At 43.4% G+C, this 18,979-nt stretch overlaps 1 protein-coding gene across 4 annotated transcripts in view; it reads right to left on the bottom strand.

Annotated features, from left to right (window-relative positions):
• chico (insulin receptor substrate 1 chico) overlaps positions 1–18,971 on the bottom strand; it is a 40,778-nt gene extending 21,807 nt beyond the window's left edge. The window contains exons 1-7 of one of the 4 annotated variants that reach the window (XM_089570983.1): positions 18,786–18,971; positions 12,435–12,533; positions 8,859–8,993; positions 6,709–7,024; positions 4,382–4,530; positions 3,718–3,860; positions 3,253–3,462 (exon numbers count right to left, since the gene is read on the bottom strand). In XM_089570983.1, coding sequence (XP_089427109.1) covers positions 3,253–3,462; positions 3,718–3,860; positions 4,382–4,530; positions 6,709–7,024; positions 8,859–8,960 — 920 coding nt within the window. In that variant the 5' untranslated portion in view covers positions 8,961–8,993; positions 12,435–12,533; positions 18,786–18,971. Of the gene's footprint in view, positions 1–3,252; positions 3,463–3,717; positions 3,861–4,381; positions 4,531–6,708; positions 7,025–8,858; positions 8,994–12,434; positions 12,534–18,127; positions 18,670–18,785 lie in introns of those variants that run through there. The other 3 variants (XM_089570986.1, XM_089570984.1, XM_089570985.1) reach the window with 3 other exon arrangements.
• Between the last annotated feature and the right edge of the window lie 8 nt (positions 18,972–18,979).

Genomic DNA, 18,979 nt, shown 5'->3' with positions numbered 1-18,979 from the left:
GGGAAATGCCTGTTTTCAGTCCATCTATTCAATGGATCCTGAATCTGCTTCGTTCAAGCAAAGTTTCTGCTTAAAACAATCTTATTTCCTCATGCAATACTTCTAACCATAAATTATTGAAGAGCACCAATGAGCGGTATATGCAGAATGCTCACACATCCACATGCACATTGCAATCGCTTAAAAAAATTCTACTCGGCATATGTTGCTGATCATATAGTCCATAACCCTATGTAACATGCTATCCAGCATATCATATGTGCAGGTGGTACGTTAAAGGTTTAGTTAGAATAAAGGAAATTTCAAGAATAGCCTCAGTATACGAAATTAGTTCATTAGCTCTTGATTCTGTCCAATACAAATTTAAAATAGTTCAGTTCCTGGCTGAAAAAGAACAAAAATTAGCACGCCAAGAAATGTAAGTGCATAAATCTAAGGGAATGTAGCTTTTTTTTACTCACAGAAAGCCTCATCATAGCAACAAAAGCTTCCTTCTTAGCAATAAAACAAAAAATCTGCATGAGGCAGTAGAATCACATACATATCCATAAGCAAAGCTAGAATAACTGATGCGAGGTCATGACTTAAATGTACTATTAGTGCCAAAAGCTTACAGGGCACCCATCTCATGAAAAACCTAGATTTCCACTCTGCCTGCACAGGCAGCGGGAATTCGAACGGCACATCCCTCTCAATGCACATACAAATGAAGGAAATTTCACGTGGTATGGCTAACCTTGATGGAAACACCTGCTTCTCGCAGACCTTGCGCTCTGTATACTTTTGACTACAGCGGTGCACTAAAGAAAGGGTTCTTGCATCGCTAACCTTGATGGAAACACCTGCTTCTTGCAGACCTTACTACAGCGGTGCACTAAAAAAAGGGTTCTTGCATCGCTAACCTTGATGGAAACACCTGCTTCTTGCAGACCTTGCGCTCTGTATACTTTTGACTACAGCGGTGCACTAAAGAAAGGGTTCTTGCATCGCTAACCTTGATGGAAACACCTGCTTCTTGCAGACCTTACTACAGCGGTGCACTAAAAAAAGGGTTCTTGCATCGCTAACCTTGATGGAAACACCTGCTTCTTGCAGACCTTGCGCTCTGTATACTTTTGACTACAGCGGTGCACTAAAAAAAGGGTTCTTGCATCGCTAACCTTGATGGAAACACCTGCTTCTCGCAGACCTTGCGCTCTGTATACTTTTGACTACAGCGGTGCACTAAAAAAAGGGTTCTTGCATCGCTAACCTTGATGGAAACACCTGCTTCTTGCAGACCTTGCGCTCTGTATATTTTTGACTACAGCGGTGCACTAAAGAAAGGGTTCTTGCATCGCTAACCTTGATGGAAACACCTGCTTCTTGCAGACCTTACTACAGCGGTGCACTAAAAAAAGGGTTCTTGCATCGCTAACCTTGATGGAAACACCTGCTTCTCGCAGACCTTGCGCTCTGTGTAGTTTGACTACAGCGGTGCACTAAAAAAAGGGTTCTTGCATCGCTAACCTTGATGGAAACACCTGCTTCTTGCAGACCTTACTACAGCGGTGCACTAAAAAAAGGGTTCTTGCATCGCTAACCTTGATGGAAACACCTGCTTCTCGCAGACCTTGCGCTCTGTATACTTTTGACTACAGCGGTGCACTAAAAAAAGGGTTCTTGCATCGCTAACCTTGATGGAAACACCTGCTTCTCGCAGACCTTGCGCTCTGTATACTTTTGACTACAGCGGTGCACTAAAAAAAGGGTTCTTGCATTGCTAACCTTGATGGAAACACCTGCTTCTTGCAGACCTTGCGCTCTGTATATTTTTGACTACAGCGGTGCACTAAAGAAAGGGTTCTTGCATCGCTAACCTTGATGGAAACACCTGCTTCTTGCAGACCTTACTACAGCGGTGCACTAAAAAAAGGGTTCTTGCATCGCTAACCTTGATGGAAACACCTGCTTCTCGCAGACCTTGCGCTCTGTATACTTTTGACTACAGCGGTGCACTAAAAAAGGGTACTTGCAAAGGATATCTCAGAATTAAAAAAATTGCACTTCAGGACGCAAGTCACACCAAGCACAATCCTCACACACAGTTTTCCTTTCACACGGTGCTGTGCACACTTCACTCACAGCAGTACATCACACATCTAAGAAATCAACAAGGAATGAAGTTAAAAGAACTTTTTTTTTTGTTTCTTGAGCAGCTTTAACTACACAGTTTTTTTCTCTGATCCAAATTAAGAGAATTATACTAATGAAACAGGACAAAACTCCTATACAAATCTTGACAACACGCAAGCCACAAAGCATGCAGATCGTACAACATACAGATTGCAATCTTGACCTCTGAATGAAGAGAATGACTCTTAGTGATTTAATACTGCTTCACAACTCTGGATGTTCAAAACGTGGATGTCCATTAGCATGCCCCAGAGAGAAAATAAAAATTCTTGAGACATAAATATGCAATACTTATATAACACCATACACCTCTGTAACACCGTTAACCTGGGATAGCTGGCACATGCTGCAAAAAAAAAAAAAAGTGCTGAACAAATGAGACACACAGGTAGGAGACAAATAATCGATTTCTTACAATTAAGCTTAACTAAAAAGAGAAATATTATGAACCACAAAACTTCACAAAAGCAGACGACACGACTGAGGACTGAAACATTATTCCAATGATAGCATGCAAGTCTGTAGAAAGAGAACCTCAGCAAGATTTCAGCTAGCCCAAATGCAGTGAAATATTACTAATCTTACTAATTAAGATTACTAATGAAGAACAGATGAAGAACAAGGTGAACCAGAACAGCTTTCTTGTAATTATCACTTTCAAACTATCAATTCCTTTTGGTTCAAAGACCCCGTCTATGCACTGTGTACCCAGTTAAAATCCTTGTAACCGCACAGCTTTTCTGATGTATATTCAATCTGTACTCATCGCGAAGAGACTGTATGGCTATTAGGGAAGACATCCAAGTTTCTTGCTTCAGTTTCTGGTAGGATGGCCACAAAGTGAACAGACCTGGGCAAACCCAAGGGCTTTGCTCATATGCCCTGCCGTAGCAGCCCCACAGAGACACACTCTCATGTCACATCGTTACGTGTAGAAACAGGACTAGGGACAGCAACCAACAAAGAAAGAATAAGCACAGTGCTCACATTTTGCTGTGACTCAATTATGTACTACAGTGCCAGTCATCAGGAACATGCATGAGCAAGAAAACCAAGTGCAAAGAGGGAGATACTGACCTGGTCTCGGCGTGTGACTCGCTGCTGTTGCGGCTACGGGATGTCGGCATGGAGTCACACCGGTCCCGACAGCTTGTGGAAGCGTGCGGAGTGGCCACAGCATGCACAGGCCGCTTGTGCGCAATGGGCTTGCTGTTCTCGCTGGTCGACGAGCTTCGGGGGCGTGTGAAGGGACCGAGCTCTTCCTTGTTGCGAGAGGTCTTCATTGCCCTGGAAACGAGATGAACAGTGCACAAAGGGATTCACAGATCTCTCTCTCTCTCTCTCACGCACGCACACCCCCCCCACACACACACAGTAACTATGGTAGAACTGCACAACAACTTGAAGCAAGGACGGTGTTCGCCCAATGTCCTCAACTACTCCAGATATTCAGTTGCTGTCGAATGAACGCTCAGCACCAAATTAAGTTAGGCCAAAAGACTAAAATCACTGCAGCAGCAACAAAAACTTCGTCATGCTCACCCCAGAATGGTCTCGTGCATGTTCTGAGCGATAACGGTGTCTTCCGTCTGCATCCACAGCTCTCCCGAGCCGGTGACAGAGGAGCGACCGAGTTCCATGAAGAAGAAGCAGTCTGAGTGGCCACACCGCCGGATGCTCATCAACTGGGCGGGAGAATGTCGATGCGACAACTTTAGCATTGCGGGTCAACACCACTGCCCAGAGAGAAAACGACTAAGACGCATTTTTTCTTTCTTTTGGGCAACCGTGACCACTAACAAGGTGAGGCAAAGAGTGTCAAGGCTGTTAAATGTTCTTCCACTTAGCAGACATTACATCTCTCTTCCAGCTCTGTTACGCTGCACTTTGTTTTGTGGATAAAAGCAAATAGGGTAGTCATAGTAAATAACCTCGACACTATGTTAAACGCACATGGTATGACAATTTAGCAAAAATGACAAAGGAATGCTATGTGAACAACCTATTCTTTAATTTAAGCTATGTGGGCAATTGTGCTCTGCCATTAATTTCCAATCATTGCACATGCCTCATGGTGAAGAAAAAAAAAGCACATCCCAGCTTCTTTCAGGGTAAGACAGTTTCTATGAAGCCTGCATGGTGCTAAGTGCTGCTGAGTGGAGGAGACAGACAGGCAGGCAGGGAAAGGCAGAGAAGCAGGGCCCACCGGAAACTCAAGCGTCTCGGGGTTTTCCTGGTCCGTGTGCATCTTGACCAACGTGAGTGCGCTGGCTGTTAGGCAGAGTCGATGGGGGCCAGTGATGTTGCGGCTGCTACCCAGGCCCTTTGTCTTCACATTCACTTGCCACACGTGTTCTGCACGCATGCGCAAGGACAGGAGATGTAACGAGGCACAAGGTTGGGCAGTCCGAAGCTAACCAATGTAGGCCTTAAGAAGCAAATCATTTTAGCACACTGTTATCGGGTGGTGGCGGCGCTCTACAACACTATTAATTGCATTCAAGCACAGTAGCCTAGCATAGCCAACTCTCAATGGCATGGGTAACAGGAGTAGTGTATGGTTATATACCAGGTGTCCCAGCTAAATGAAGCAAGCTTTTTAAAAACATAATAAATAAGGCAAATACATATTCCCTGAAGATTTCTTAACTGTGACTACATTATAATTTTTTTTTTTTTCAAGACCAGACTCCTCCTTAAGGCTGATTTTATCAGCTTTCACTTTTCGTGCAGTTGCTGTAACTCATCCCTGCAGCACTTGTACACCAAAGGGAGCAGAATGATTCTGTTTGTTGCACATGGATCCTGATACACTGAGGATTGCAATAAAACTCTTGCGTTTTCTATGTACATGCGCAATATTTTTTATATTTCTAAAAAATGTTTTTTTGAAGATATGCATGCTCGAGTAAAAATTTTATTTCCATGAGTAATGGGCATACAAAAAAAAAGAGAGCTAATAGCTTCATTGCACAGAACACGGCTTTGTGAACATGCTGAGACGAAAAACTCACACACTATACGCTTAATTATTAATACCTCAAGGATGATTTCAAAAAGGTGTTATATGTAAATACTCAGCAGCTACACTCTAAACACTAATACGCGTATATAGAAATAAAACAGGAGTAACCTGTTCTCTAAAGCAGTGTACTAGATGATAGGTTACTCCCTTTACAATAGCAGCTTTGTAGCTTTGTAATAGCAGTGTAATAGCAGCAAACTTAAATTAAAATGCAGTTCTGAAATCAGCATTGAAACTTACATACCTGTGCTAAATATGGTTACATTCATTGCAGAAATACCGGAAATAGATTTAATTGCTGTCATCAGGCTTTCAGATGCGTTTTTTTTTTCTCTAACAGTGTGCAAGGCATCAGGAACACCAAAACAAAAAAAACAAAAAAAAAGTGTGCTTTAAAAATTCATTACAGCACTGCTCTTTCCACAGAGTTTTGGTTTCAGTTTCGGCAGGCTGCAAAGCAGAAACCCCAGTACACACAGAGCTGCCACAAGTCATGTGCACTCGCAGAATAACGTTTCTTCACCTACTGCTAGCGTACACAAGTGTAAGCCGGGCTAGCGTACACAACTAGTAGCAGGTTCTGTGATTCACACCAGAAAATGAAGCAGCAACTAAGAATGTTCTATAAGCTTAGGCAACTTGCGGTAGTTCCGCGCACTGGGCTTTGATGTCACAGCCCATGGACGCCAAAACCAGACCTCTGAGCAAAAAACAGTTCTGTAACAAATTATTAAAAAGAGCACTGTGGCACATGTTTCCCACTTCTGCTCCTGAGGTTTGGGTTACTGTCACAACCCAAGACTCACTAATTCTTTGTGCTGTAGGTGAGATGAGGCAAGGCGAATGCTTTATGCGTCATAGTTAGAAGCCCGCCAAAATAACAGCACCAATGACAGATTTGCTCTGAAACAGGCAACCTGGACATCCCCATCTTGTCAACGCTAATCTCCTAGCACATATAAGGGCCACACACGCTAAACTCAAATTTTAGCATACCCTAGCCAAATGTACGCAAAAGCTCGGTCTCGGTCACCATTTCGCGCACACGCACGTTAACCACGCTATTTTGAGCGCACGCTATTCCATTACGCATCTTTGTGTACATTACACCAAAACTGTCTAATAATAGGTCTCTTCGATTTGGATGAACTAGCTGCACGAGTTCAGAGAAAGCAGCACTGTGGCATACGTTTTGCCAGTGCAGCGCGCCCTCTGCACTTTCCTCTTGGTTTTGTGCAAGTGCAGGCCTAGTTCTCGACAAGTTCTCGACTGCGCTGCACTCACTTCGGAGCCAGTGCCAGCCAGTTCACGATGCCGGGTGGCCTGCACATTTTGTGAACTTGCCTATTCGTTTTGACAGTGACAGTGCAGCGCTAGTGTTGTGAACTGCCGGAACCTACCTCGCGCACTCGTTGTACGGTGGCGGAACTTTAGCAAAACTAGTGCAGCCAAATCGAAGAGACCTAATGGGTCTTTTAAGACCTTCACCCAAGCCATGCTGTACTGACCGAAGAAGGGCTTGGGCCTGGCATCCCCGTCGATGTCAGTCGTGCCATGCTGTAGCCGCAGCAGCTCTGTCAGCCAAGCCTCCAGCTCGGCCTCGTTGTCGGCCACGAGTGCGTAAGAATCGTCCCGAGTGTAGAGTGCCAGAACATGCCGCTGCTTGGCATCTGCGCGGCGGTTGATGTTGAAGCAGGACCGGAGCGCTATTGTCCGCTTGGGTAGCACACCGCCCTTCCACTTCTTCTCACTGTCGTAGCACTCCAAACGTGCGGGCCCAGCTTCAGACTCTCGACGCATGACAAAGAACTTCTTCTTCATTGTCTGTTTGAGGCAGTGAGTGAATATTGTTAGGAGATAAGACAACAGCAAAACAATAACACAAGCAATAAAAAGAGAAAGAGCATGAAAGAAAAAAAATTTCAGTCACTAATTCCAAACACAACAAAAGGAGGAGGAAAATTCTGCTTTTTTTTGCCTGCACACAACTTGAGCGTTAACACACCAAAGCTAAAGCAAGAGCGGCAACAACAAACATTTCCACGCACATCCTCTCTACATTTTTTGCTAACCACAGCAATCACCACTGTTGCAATGTAGTTTGTGATGTCCAGGTAGGTGCTTAATTGCGGCCCACATTTTGCATGAGTAGCCATTTTAGTCAAACAATGGTGGATTTAACAATCCTGCTGATGGTCACCCATAGCATAAAACCGAAACTTCAAGGACGTCTGCTCTTGCAGTCTTTGGAACACCCCGACTGCCCTTCACTATGGTTAGAGCATACAACTTTAAACATCCACTCTTCTTGTATTTCTCCTTCAATAAGTACTCCGAATGATAACAGTGCAATTATTGCATTGGCCCCTCTATCGTTGTCCTAGCAGACGGGAATATTGACACAGTGGAACTATGTGGGACTCGCACATCCTTCCTACCACACATTAAAATCAAGCAGGTCAAGGATTTCCCTCACTCATGCAAAAAAAAAAAAACTGCACCTTATACTAAAATTTTTCCAGCCTTGTGGATGAGTGAAAAAATCACATACGTCCACAAATGTTCCCAAATGTTTGCACATCCTTATCACTAGCAGTTTTCACTCAAAGCCGCAAGCATTTCAAGCTAACCTGCACAAAAGCACTTTGAAAGATTGGTTACTTTATGCGTTACACAAGAATTCAGAGCATCAGAGCATGGTTCACACCTGTAGAGAAAATAATTTGCCACAGCTACGGCCCACAAGCTCATGATGACGGCAGGTGTAACAGCCTTAACTCTGGCCTGCCCACGAAGGAAGTGAACAGTGCCGCACATTAGTGCTGCAACACCAATCTTTTGCTCACAGACTTAGCATGTAGCTCAGTACACCGCACAAATGCATATTTTAACATGCCACTAACCTGCCACTAACCTGTGTAACACAATGCAATTGCTGGCATTCTCAAGAAACCCGTTCATGCATAAACTGTTGCGTACACCTAGCTTGGAACATTACCTCAGCATTTTCCCATTCGTATAGACCGTCCGGAATTTTCTTCTTGCAATCACAAGTAAAGCAGAATTACAAGATGACAGATCAGTGGCAAATTCAGCCAATAAAAAATTTCAAAATATTATTTAATCACTATGTTAACTTGTTTGACTTCCTGTAGCATCACTGTAGACTTACTCATGATTATGAGGCAGTATAGCTCAAGGCAGATAGGTACAAATCAAGAAACCACCTAAATAATTAATGCCCCTTGGCTAATGGAGGCATTGATGATGTAAAAAATTAAGAGACACCCGTAGTGCTGCCTGCCTTTGTGATTGACAAAATGCCGGTAATAACAATGATGACTTATAGGGTCTAAAGACGAGAAATGTGCCCTAAGGGAATGAAACGTTTAAAAATGAAAAAAAGAAAAAAGAAAAAGCAGACGCTTTGCACACATGCACACGGGGTAGATGGAAGCAGTATGTGAGTCAAGGTACGACACAGTTGTCCCCATATGTCACCAAACACCTCATGAAGCCTAACAAACCACTCAAAAGTGCCTCGTGCTACAGTCAAATGAAAGTTTGACAGACTACAGATGACGCTGGCAACAAACTTGCCTAGACAAAAAGAGAAAATGAGAAATGCAAAGCAAGGTGCCACAACACAACTGCTCACCTTCAGCTTGCGCAGGTATCCAGTCTTATGGATGTCCGAGGCCTGCTCAGCCAGGGAGACCACCCCGCTTCCCCGCGACGTGTCTTTCATCTTGGTTGACATGGCTTGTGTCAGTCTGGTCCCATATTCAATTACCTGCCACAAGAAATTCGCCACTGTTACGCCACACATTGGTCGTTGATGGAGGGGGTTCCAAAAGCTTAGTACGACGTCCTCAGCCACAACACCACGCAGAAAGAAGTCGGGCAGGCTTTGCTCTTTGTTCAGGGGCCCTGGAGCGATTCTATGCCAGCTGGCAGCTACGAAACTGCGTAGCCCGTATAAATGGGAACCGAGACATTCGGCTCCGCCTTCCAGGTCCACAAGGGGAGCAACAGAATGCAACTACACATTACTACGTGGATGCCAGCTTCGACAACACATACACACACAATGCGCACTTCGCACGTCGAGTGTTGACCGCACAAAGCCAGGCGTATCGGCAGAGTGAAGGCCAGCGTTATGCGCCACCTCTTTCCCTTCTCCATCTCTCAATGCAGCAAGCGTGTTTGCAAGATAACGTCAAGTAGGAGGAGGGGATAGCCTGATAAGGTTGCGCACAAACGGCAGCAGCAAGAACAATAGTGGCCCAGAGACTGGCCAGCTTCACAGCAGCCAGATTACGGCAACCACACTGCACACAGAGGCAAGACCATCTAGATTTAATGATGCTGTCGTACGTGAATTCACAGCGCAGAACAAAATAAACAGACGAAGCACAACAGACTGACGGTCAAGGAAGAAAATTTCCCAGTGTTTAATTAGAACGATGCCGCATGTTTTCGGCCCTAAAAGACCTTTATTAATATTCAAACTTTCTTGTAACTTTGCTAAGCAAGCAATTGAATAAATGCATTTTAATATCCTCATGTGGAGCTGCACTATGAAATAAACTGCTTGAGCCCATGATGGCACATGTGGATTTTGAACTCAACCATTCTGAACTGACGAAACCACTTCTGTAACTTTAGAGAATTATTCAAACTTATTCCATGTTTTTTGAATTCACGCAAGTTGCTCGCTTTTTTCGGATCATACTACAAACTGATACTATGCTGTGTAGTGTTCCCTTGAAACTGGCAGACACATCAAACCTTTTGTTGCGGTCGCCTTTATTTAGAATAGTGCAAAAGGAATCAGTAAACATGGACAGACACATGAAATTTGCCTGTGCCTGGCAAGTAAATAAAACTTTTCCAGTGTAATTTTGGTTTTGGTTACGACGTAAAACGTAGGTTTGCAGTCCTATGACACATACGAAACGAGCAATACAACAGCTGCTTGTTCACCCGCCGTCGTTCCGGCTCGTGGAGCTACCAAGTGTAACAATTAAAGCGAATTAAAAAGATGAAGCAGCGGCTGTATCGCAGTTTTCTTCTTGTGATCGCAGCCATACTTGTGGCACCATAGTTACTGTTCAGCAGTGGAAAGACAGGCTACATGGGAAAGGAAATTCAACTATATTCACCAGGCATAGGTTAATTTTACAGGTGGACCCAAGCTTACACATCATTTCTGTTGCCAGTGTTGGCAATATGTCAACTATTTTTATGTCAAAAAAAAAAAAAGCTCTCAAGCTTGGATGGAAGCTCAAATAACAATCTACGAGGCTCATTCTACAACACAGCACAACTAAAATTCACCTTAGTGCCTCATTAAATACTTCATGCTGCTACGGCTGCAATGACTCTTTTCGAGGAATCTGTTTCCATTTAATAATAAATTTATGGGATGTACTATCATGTACCCAGAGCGAGACACAATATTAATTGTTAACGCGAACGTTGCTGCCTCTTAGTTCTATAGTCAGATACAACCTAAGTCTGCAGTGGAGCTCCATCCACATTCAGGACCGCAGCACAGAATTCCTCCACGACAAAAAAGTAGTCCGTCGTTAAAACTTTTCTTGTTACCTAAACAAGATAATTACAATAAAGAAAGTATAAGCTTTAGAATTTTTGACACCTGGCTTGTTAAATGAAGTCAAACGTTAAAACGCCGACTTCATTTATTGTTGTGAATGGTTAATGAAGTTATACAGGACACCGTGGACAGTGGCCTTATGTTACCAACTGCATTTTTCAAAGCTGTATCCTACTATAGTCACCCAGTGCACTTTTAAGGACTGTTTTCAGAAAAACACACATCTAAAAGCTTGCTTCTATTACAGGTGTTCCTTGTCAACGATTACTGAAATAGGCAACTAAATAGGCAAGATGACATAGGAGGAAGAGGAAAAGTTTAAAAGAATTAACAAAACTTAGAAAAATGGCGCAAGATTCTGAGTCGTAAGAGTGAAATATTTTTAAGCTGCACATTAACATCCTTACTTTGGGGAGAGTATACATGCATACAAAAATTCAATTGCACAGGCATCTCGCTTTTGGATTATATTAGAATATATGTCAATACTTTTTTGGCTATTCGGTAGGCTAACTGGGCTCGTTGCGGGACAAGCGTATAGGTGTGTGAAAAGCAATGGTTCGTTTATACAGGGTGTTTCACCTAAGACATTCTGCAATTTTTAAAAATAAGCTATTTGAATTAGATGCGCGCTTTTTCTGGCATAGATTGTCAGTGGTGTAGTACATCATAATGCAGCTAAGACGTGCTAACTAGCAGGCTTGTAAACCAATATTTAATAGTTAACTTTCAAACTATTACCGTTGGGCTCCTTAATTATTGAGAGGCATGTAGCCCACCGTAAGTAATGTCCATATCCGTTTTTAGAATTTCGAGAACGTGATTATCCTCGGCGCTGTGGCCCCACAAATGTTGGCTATTTCGACGAGTTAGGTTCACTGGAGAGGTTGCTTTGCCTGCAAGCTTCTCAAACCGCATGTATTTTGGCGCGACGTAGGCGAAATTTGTTGCGCCACAGCGCCGAGGATAATCGCGTTCTCGAAATTCTAAAAACGGATATGGACATTACTTGCGGTGGGCTGCATGCCTCTCAGTAATTAAGGAGCCCAAAAGTAATAGTTTAAAAGTTAACTATTAAATATTGGTTAACAAGCCTGCTAGTTAGCACGTCTTAGTTGAATTATGATGTACTACACCACTGACAATGCTATGCCAGAAAAAGCGCGCATCTAATTCAAATAGCTTATTTTTAAAAATTGCAGAAAGTCTTAGGTGAAACACCCTGTATATATATATATATATATATATATATATATATATATATATATATATATATATATATAAAGATGAACAACACTACAAAAGTACTCAGAGGCAATCAATAAATCAACTATAGCAGCCAAACATTTGCATATGATGCATACTGATTGGTACAGCTTGTGTCAGAGGTTGACAGACCAGTATATATAAAACTATTCGGGGCTTTGGCAGCATTAGAACGCCGCAAAGCTCTAAGACTGAGTAAGTCACCTGTGTCCACTTCCTATAGCTTTGGAGCACCAGCAGTGCAATGTAAACTCCATAACACTGCCTAGCACGGCCTTTGCACTATTAGCATAGCAAAGACTGCTTGATTTCTCCCCGTGAGTCTGACAAGCCAAACTGAATACTCACACAAGACTAGCATCGTCTTATTGTAGTAGTAGCAAACCTGCAACCACTCTATTGCAAGGTGTAGTTTGCTCCATTATAGGATTCCAGCCATTGCCTTTTCTGCAAAACAGATGTGCGCATACACAAAGTCGACCTTTACTAATGCACGCAAGTCTTGAATACACCAATCACTAAAAAATGACACCTGAACCAACATGCAACCACAGCCAGACAATTACTGTATGCAATAATGAGGCCCGAATAACAGAGGTGTGCAAATAGTACGGCTTCAAAACTGAATCAAATATGAAAAGTGTAACTTTGGCATTGAATCGAATATGAATAGCGTAGCTAAAAAAATTGAACTAAATTTGCATAGAATGTTCAATACGAGCATTTGCTAGCAGTGCACATATCTCCACAGAATGAACATTCGTGTGACACAGTGGTGCTGCGGTATGGTACTATGCCTCGCGGATTAAAGCTACAGCTGCCAAAAAACGCAACAATAATCTCAACTAAGGAGATACTACGCAACACGAAGTCAGTATAGTAACTCCATGACCGTCATGTCAAGTGCATAGGAAATTTACCTTTTGCAGTGATAAACTACTGTAACATCTCAGTAGATGATGGGCCAAAATCAATGTGCCATGGCCTCAGAGCTCTGTCATCAAGGCATATTTAGGTTGGTTTATGGCTGGTTTATGAGGTTTAACGTCCCAAAGCGGCTCAGGCTATGAGAGACGCCGTAGTGAAGGACTCCGGAAATTTCAACCACCTGGGGTTCTTTAATGTGCACTGACATCGCACAGTACATGGGCCTCTAAATTTTGCCTCCATAAAAATTCGACCGCCGCGGCTGGGATCGAACATGCGTCTTTCAGGTCAGCAGCAGAACACCATAACAACTGAGCCACCGCGGCGGCCAAGGCAGAGTTAGGTAGACCTGCCTGAACCATGTCGCGACAACCAGCCTTGGAGGCGATGTATGAGAATTACAGACACCGCCAAACAAATGAACTATGTCATGGCACTGAACTGGGCGTATTGCGCAAACCAATCGCAGCAGCATGCTGTGAGGCATCGGAGTGGGCACTGTTTTAAAGCATGAAATACTTTTATTTCCCATTCTCGGTAAACAAAGGTGAACACTGTCCGAAAACTGTGGTGAACCAAGAGTGACATTGAACCAGATATGAGCTAGGACTAATCCAAATCACAGCAAAACTTTTCATCCAAATGGTATCTACCTAGCATAAAAGAAACTTTACCATAATATAAAACCGAGTGAGATTCAAACCAGCTGCGCTGAAAAACGTAGCAGCTTTGTTTGCAGAAGCCTTGGTCCTCTCAGCAATTACCGCGGCCTCATATACTACATGCTCTAAATGGTGGCCTCTAGTGCTGTGTTTGAAATCAGCACCTTCCTGATTGCCCGTTCATTCATTCTACTAAGTGATTGTTAGCTAATGTCACTCAAAAGTGGGCTAGCACAGCTGTGCATCAAAGGGCTAAAGCAGTGAGAGATTCCGAGTGCACTGCCCAGCCCCAGAAGTGGCAAATGCAGTAGCACATCACGTACCAAAAGCAGCAAAAAAAGCCTAGAGCACGCTCCAACTAAGAAAAGCAGCTGACGCCAGATTCTCAAGCTGCAAAGTAGTCAGGGGTATCATGCGTGCTGCCTGGCTCGAAGAACACAGGCGGGCCAACGTGGGGGACGTTCAGCAGCCAAAAGACTTAACCAATACCCAAGTGTGGACAACAGCCTAGAAAGCTTAAGACCTTTCCTGCAATGCATTTCATGCTTACACTTACTCTCACCGAAGAGATCGACTACACTTTTTTTTAAATAGTCTAAAAAAATTATGGTATGCCTTATTCAAATTTTCAGTCGATTATCCAAAAACTTGCTAACATATTCGATTAGTTTCACACAATTTTGAGCATGGGCTATTTGATTCATTCAGCCTATCGAATTAGAAGATGCCTATCGAATAACAAGATATTCAATTCACTATTTGAAAACTCTGAATATCTGCACACCCCTACAAAATCCAAAACTTAGTGATTTACTTGCAAAAGCACATTTCAAATGTTTCACACTGCTTCTAATTAGAAGCTTTTTCTAACTTTTGTACTCGTTTTTTTTTTTTTTAATGACTAGCAGAAGCTATGCCTTTACTCAATGCTGCTTGTGCTGTTCAATGCTTCTTCATGGCAGCAAAGACTCAAAAGCCTCGTCAGTGCTTCCAGTGAGCAAATAAAAGGCAAGTCAGTAAAACAGCATCAGGCAAATTGTGTCAAGACCCCAAAAAGATTACTGACCCAAAAACCTGACAACGGAAAATATTTTCACCATGAACCTTCGTGACAGAACTCTAGGTTTCCAGCATTTATGCCTAAACAATTTGCTTTCACTTTTTGTTCTTGGCAACATTACACCACTTGCCCTTTTTATTTTTGATGATGAGTAATGAAGTGAAATTACACTGATTTACCCTCTTGCATTGGAACGAGTGCAGTCATCGTGTGAGAGTGCTATTATTTTCTAAAGATTTTTGTTCTAGTGTTTGCCACATCACCCTGTCTAACTCAGCTGCCGAAAGCCACCCACTAAGCGAGAGCAATTAACAGTAGCTTGAATGCCAGCCCTCAAAGCTCGAAGGCTTCAAGCCAGTACCAGCACTTAGCGACAAACCTGTCCCCTATGTGTACACTGTCTTTGTCAAATTACTGTAGTAATTTTATTGTCGGTGACACCTTGCCTGCTGTATATTTTTTCTCATATTTTGTCCTTTTGTGCTACTGTGCAATTATGTGTGCAACCCACCTGCTGTGGTCTTATCTTTAAGACCGCAGTATCTATAAATAAATAAATAAATACATAAATAAATAAACTCATCAAGTGTCTCTCCTAGCACTCTGGTGCAGTCTGTTCAATAAACGTTTTTAAAAGGTACACTGATCAACTTGTCTGTGAGCCTAATTTTTTTTTCCTTGGCGCAATCAACTTTCGGCAAGGCACATGCTCCCGGATCTCACAACTTTGCTAGGTTCTCTTCTGGACAGATGTAACCAGATGGGGTCTTCGAAACACCGTCGTGTAGATATTGAACAGGTTAATCCTCCAGAGGCTACTTCTCACACATTTCAGTGCTGGTCCGCATGCATTGCTGCCTCATCATGAGTGGAAGTACATACAAATGTATCTGCCATCAGTAACACACACCAGAAAGTGGCCGTCTTTGGGAAGCCGAAGCACCAAGCAATATTGCATATATGTAACAAGAATCTATGAGAAAGTCTTTTTGGTGATGAACTTCGAGCATACCCGAGTATAAATTATCCGCATATTCTTGCTTTCAGTATCTTCCCAATCTTTCTGGGAAAAACTTTTTCCTCTTTTTTTTCCAGAATTCAAAAATTCTGGAAATTTATATCTCTGCTCACAAGAGCTGACTACATGGAGTTCAAGGCTGTCAGCTTCACACCCCCGCAGTGTAATTATGTTTCAAGAAATTAAGTGTCACTGGCTTTGTTTGACCAGAATTCTCCGTCGTGTCACAAGCCTTGTACAAACAGAGCTCATATCTCCTTTTCTGCACTTCCGCCGATACTGAGAGTGCATGAATCTTCCCTGTCAAGTCAGAGTCAAAATTCATCATCTGTCCACCCAGCTCAGCCAACTCTGTATAAAAATAGTGAAAAAAAAAATAGGGGGGGATGGATGTGACTGAGAGGGCAAATTAAGAATGAAGACAGATGAAGATGAGAAGTGGCAACTGGACGACCCCCTCCTGTGGAGACAACTATTTTCTACCTCAATGGAGAGTCAGTCCCCAGAAAAGAAACCTTGGCCAGTGGTAGCAACATCAGACTGTCTCAGTATAGCTTGGTATATTAAACCTGTTCTACTGGTGCGTTGTGTGCTAACTGTTATGGCGTGTGAAGCTGTCAAATGAACTGCTTGGAGCTGCTGTTACGACACAACCAACACATCATGCCAAATCTTGGAAAAATTACCCGCCTACTAGCTTGCAAAAAAATGGTCACAAGAGATGTGCGGAGACTCAAAGAGAGCTCCCACCCAGTGCTCTATGCTCCCACAACACGTTTATTGCTTCAAAAAAGAAAAACTTCCTGTGGCTTCAGGGTACTGTGATGTGATGTTAAAACAATCAAGTAAATTTTCTTCAACTATGATCCAGCCACATAAAGAGAATGCTTCAAAAAGAAAGGGATTACAAGAGAGCTGAAAACACCTACCGCACCTGGACCAAATTACCCAGCTTTTTGGGAGCGATTTCAGCCAGCATCCACGTACTATACAAATGCAACAGGCAAGGAACAAGCAAAGAAGAAAATTACATAATTTATAGAAAATACTTGTAGATTCACGTCTCCGTATTTAAAACAGGCATTTCTGTCGGATCAGCTAAGTGTTACATCTGTACTACAAATACATTTCGCCACTCATGGTTAAAAAAAAAAGTGAAATAAAAGAAAGCAGGAACTAAAAAATTTAATACACTACAAACCTAACACAAAATGAACAATATCATGTGAAGCTAATTATCCAGCGCCAATTTTATAAACCTTAGCCACAGATTTCTTGATGACAGGTTTTAATTACACGCCATTTCCCTGAGAAGCATTTTGCTTGCAAACAGTTTTATACATTCACCGCTGTTTTGAGCCAGATTCATTATATCAGAATTACAATGCAAAACTATCGCCATAGACGTCTATGTTACAACTGCTCAAATGCAAATAAAGGTTATTATTATCACAGATGAGTTTGAGTACTAAAATATTTAAACGGCACACAATGCGCAATTAAGTTACAATCGTAAATGCTTACAGGCTAGTTGCCATGTTCCAAAGCCTGCCACGCTAATGTAAAGCCATGCAATAGAAGCTCAACAAATGACTTTAGGCCTTCTTATGAAGAGTACACAATAAAAGAGCGCAGAATCAAAATCAATCCACTGTGTTTCAAAGCATTTCAACTTAACATTGCTTTTCCAGAAAAATTTGAGCAGTATCAAGTTCCGCGTATCCGATCTTGCATGTTCCGCGGCACGCTCCGATAATGCCCGATCACATACGCGGTTAGCATGCAACATCGGAAAAAAAAAAAAAAATGGCTTGAAAATATAGCAATTAAGGCACGCTCATTCACTAATTCGAGCTAAACACTGCATCTGGTACTATTTTTCCGCACACAGGATGCGAACTGCAAGGGGAGCACAGGAAGTCAAAGCTGCATGGATTCTTTTTTATTTTGCATCCGTTTCCGCCCACAAACATAGCGGCGGCAAACACCTGGACATTTTACCAGCGCCTGGCATGTTTTCAGAACTTACGCTACAAGACACCACGAATAAAAGGACGGCGACGCAGCGATAACAGCAATAACAGCGTGGTTCTGCAGAGGGCAAAGCGTGACGTAGCCGGTCAAAAGACAAACAGAAAGCCAGACATTGTAAACAAGTCGCCTGACCTTGAGTAAAGAGCCACAAAGCCGCTTTGTTGGCACAGTGCGATTAGAAAAAAAATATATAAAACAATAGCCAAAGAACAAGAACGCCAACCCGCCTCGTCACAACCAACCGCGGTAGACATTCAGGTCAACTGAAAGGAAAATTACGGACAGATTTCCGGGTCCACGCCGGAACAAACAAGCGGAAAAAAAAAAAAAAGGCACTCGCCATTCCATCCGTCTGTCGCGGCGGAAGTAGAGCGCTCAGACACACACAGCGTGCTCGGCGCGTGCACGGAATGCGAAAAATGCAGACTCGATAAACGTGAAACCGAACGCAAGGGAAAGAAAGATGAAAACTTGATAGTAGCTCCGCGTTGGTTTCGAGCGCATTTTTTTTTTCCTCTCCCTCTTCCTCGCGCCCCCGACTGCGATTCCTGCGCTACCTCGCCTCCCCTGCACGATCAAGATGTCCATGTCGGATTGACCTCGCCGCGACGCTGACGACGGCTCCGCGTTTCTCAATGGCCAGTGAATGTAACGCTACCGGATTCGCGTAAAACAAACAGGCCGACACGCACGCTTTTACAACAGTGCTTCCTAATCGGACCCTTCGGCAGCAATGGCGCTGTCACGTGGTAAAAAGCGCTCGCCTCGGTCGACGGCTAGATCGTTACCGTCCACGCTCGGAGAAGGGACGCTGCCCTGACGAGACGCGAGACGAAATGCGTTGACGGGCCCACAACAGTGGCGATACTGGCTGCGCACGCCATTAATCCCGCAAAACTGCGCCCTCCCCTCCCCTCCTTTCGGAATTGCCTTCCGTGGGGCGACCCATGCCCGTGTCAGATAGCGGGCGTTGCGAATAACTCGAGAACGTCGCTCACCTACTGCTTGTCTCTCGGCAACCTCGTGAGCCTTAGCTTCCGAGTCCACTGATCCTTCGCCTGGACACGCCAACAAGCCGTTTTAATGATCCTGCCTCTTTCCGAGGAAATCACGGTGGTCCCACGACCGCTCGCTTCCACGTCTGTTTACGTTTTTCTTCCGCTGGCGCTCACCGCACGGCGCTGCGGCGGTG

Source organism: Amblyomma mixtum, chromosome 2 (assembly GCF_055824585.1).
Source record: "Amblyomma mixtum isolate Tamu chromosome 2, ASM5582458v1, whole genome shotgun sequence".
Taxonomy (NCBI): Eukaryota; Metazoa; Arthropoda; class Arachnida; order Ixodida; family Ixodidae; genus Amblyomma; species Amblyomma mixtum.
The sequence above is the reverse complement of the archived record's forward strand: the minus strand, read 5'-3'. Positions and strand labels throughout refer to the sequence as shown.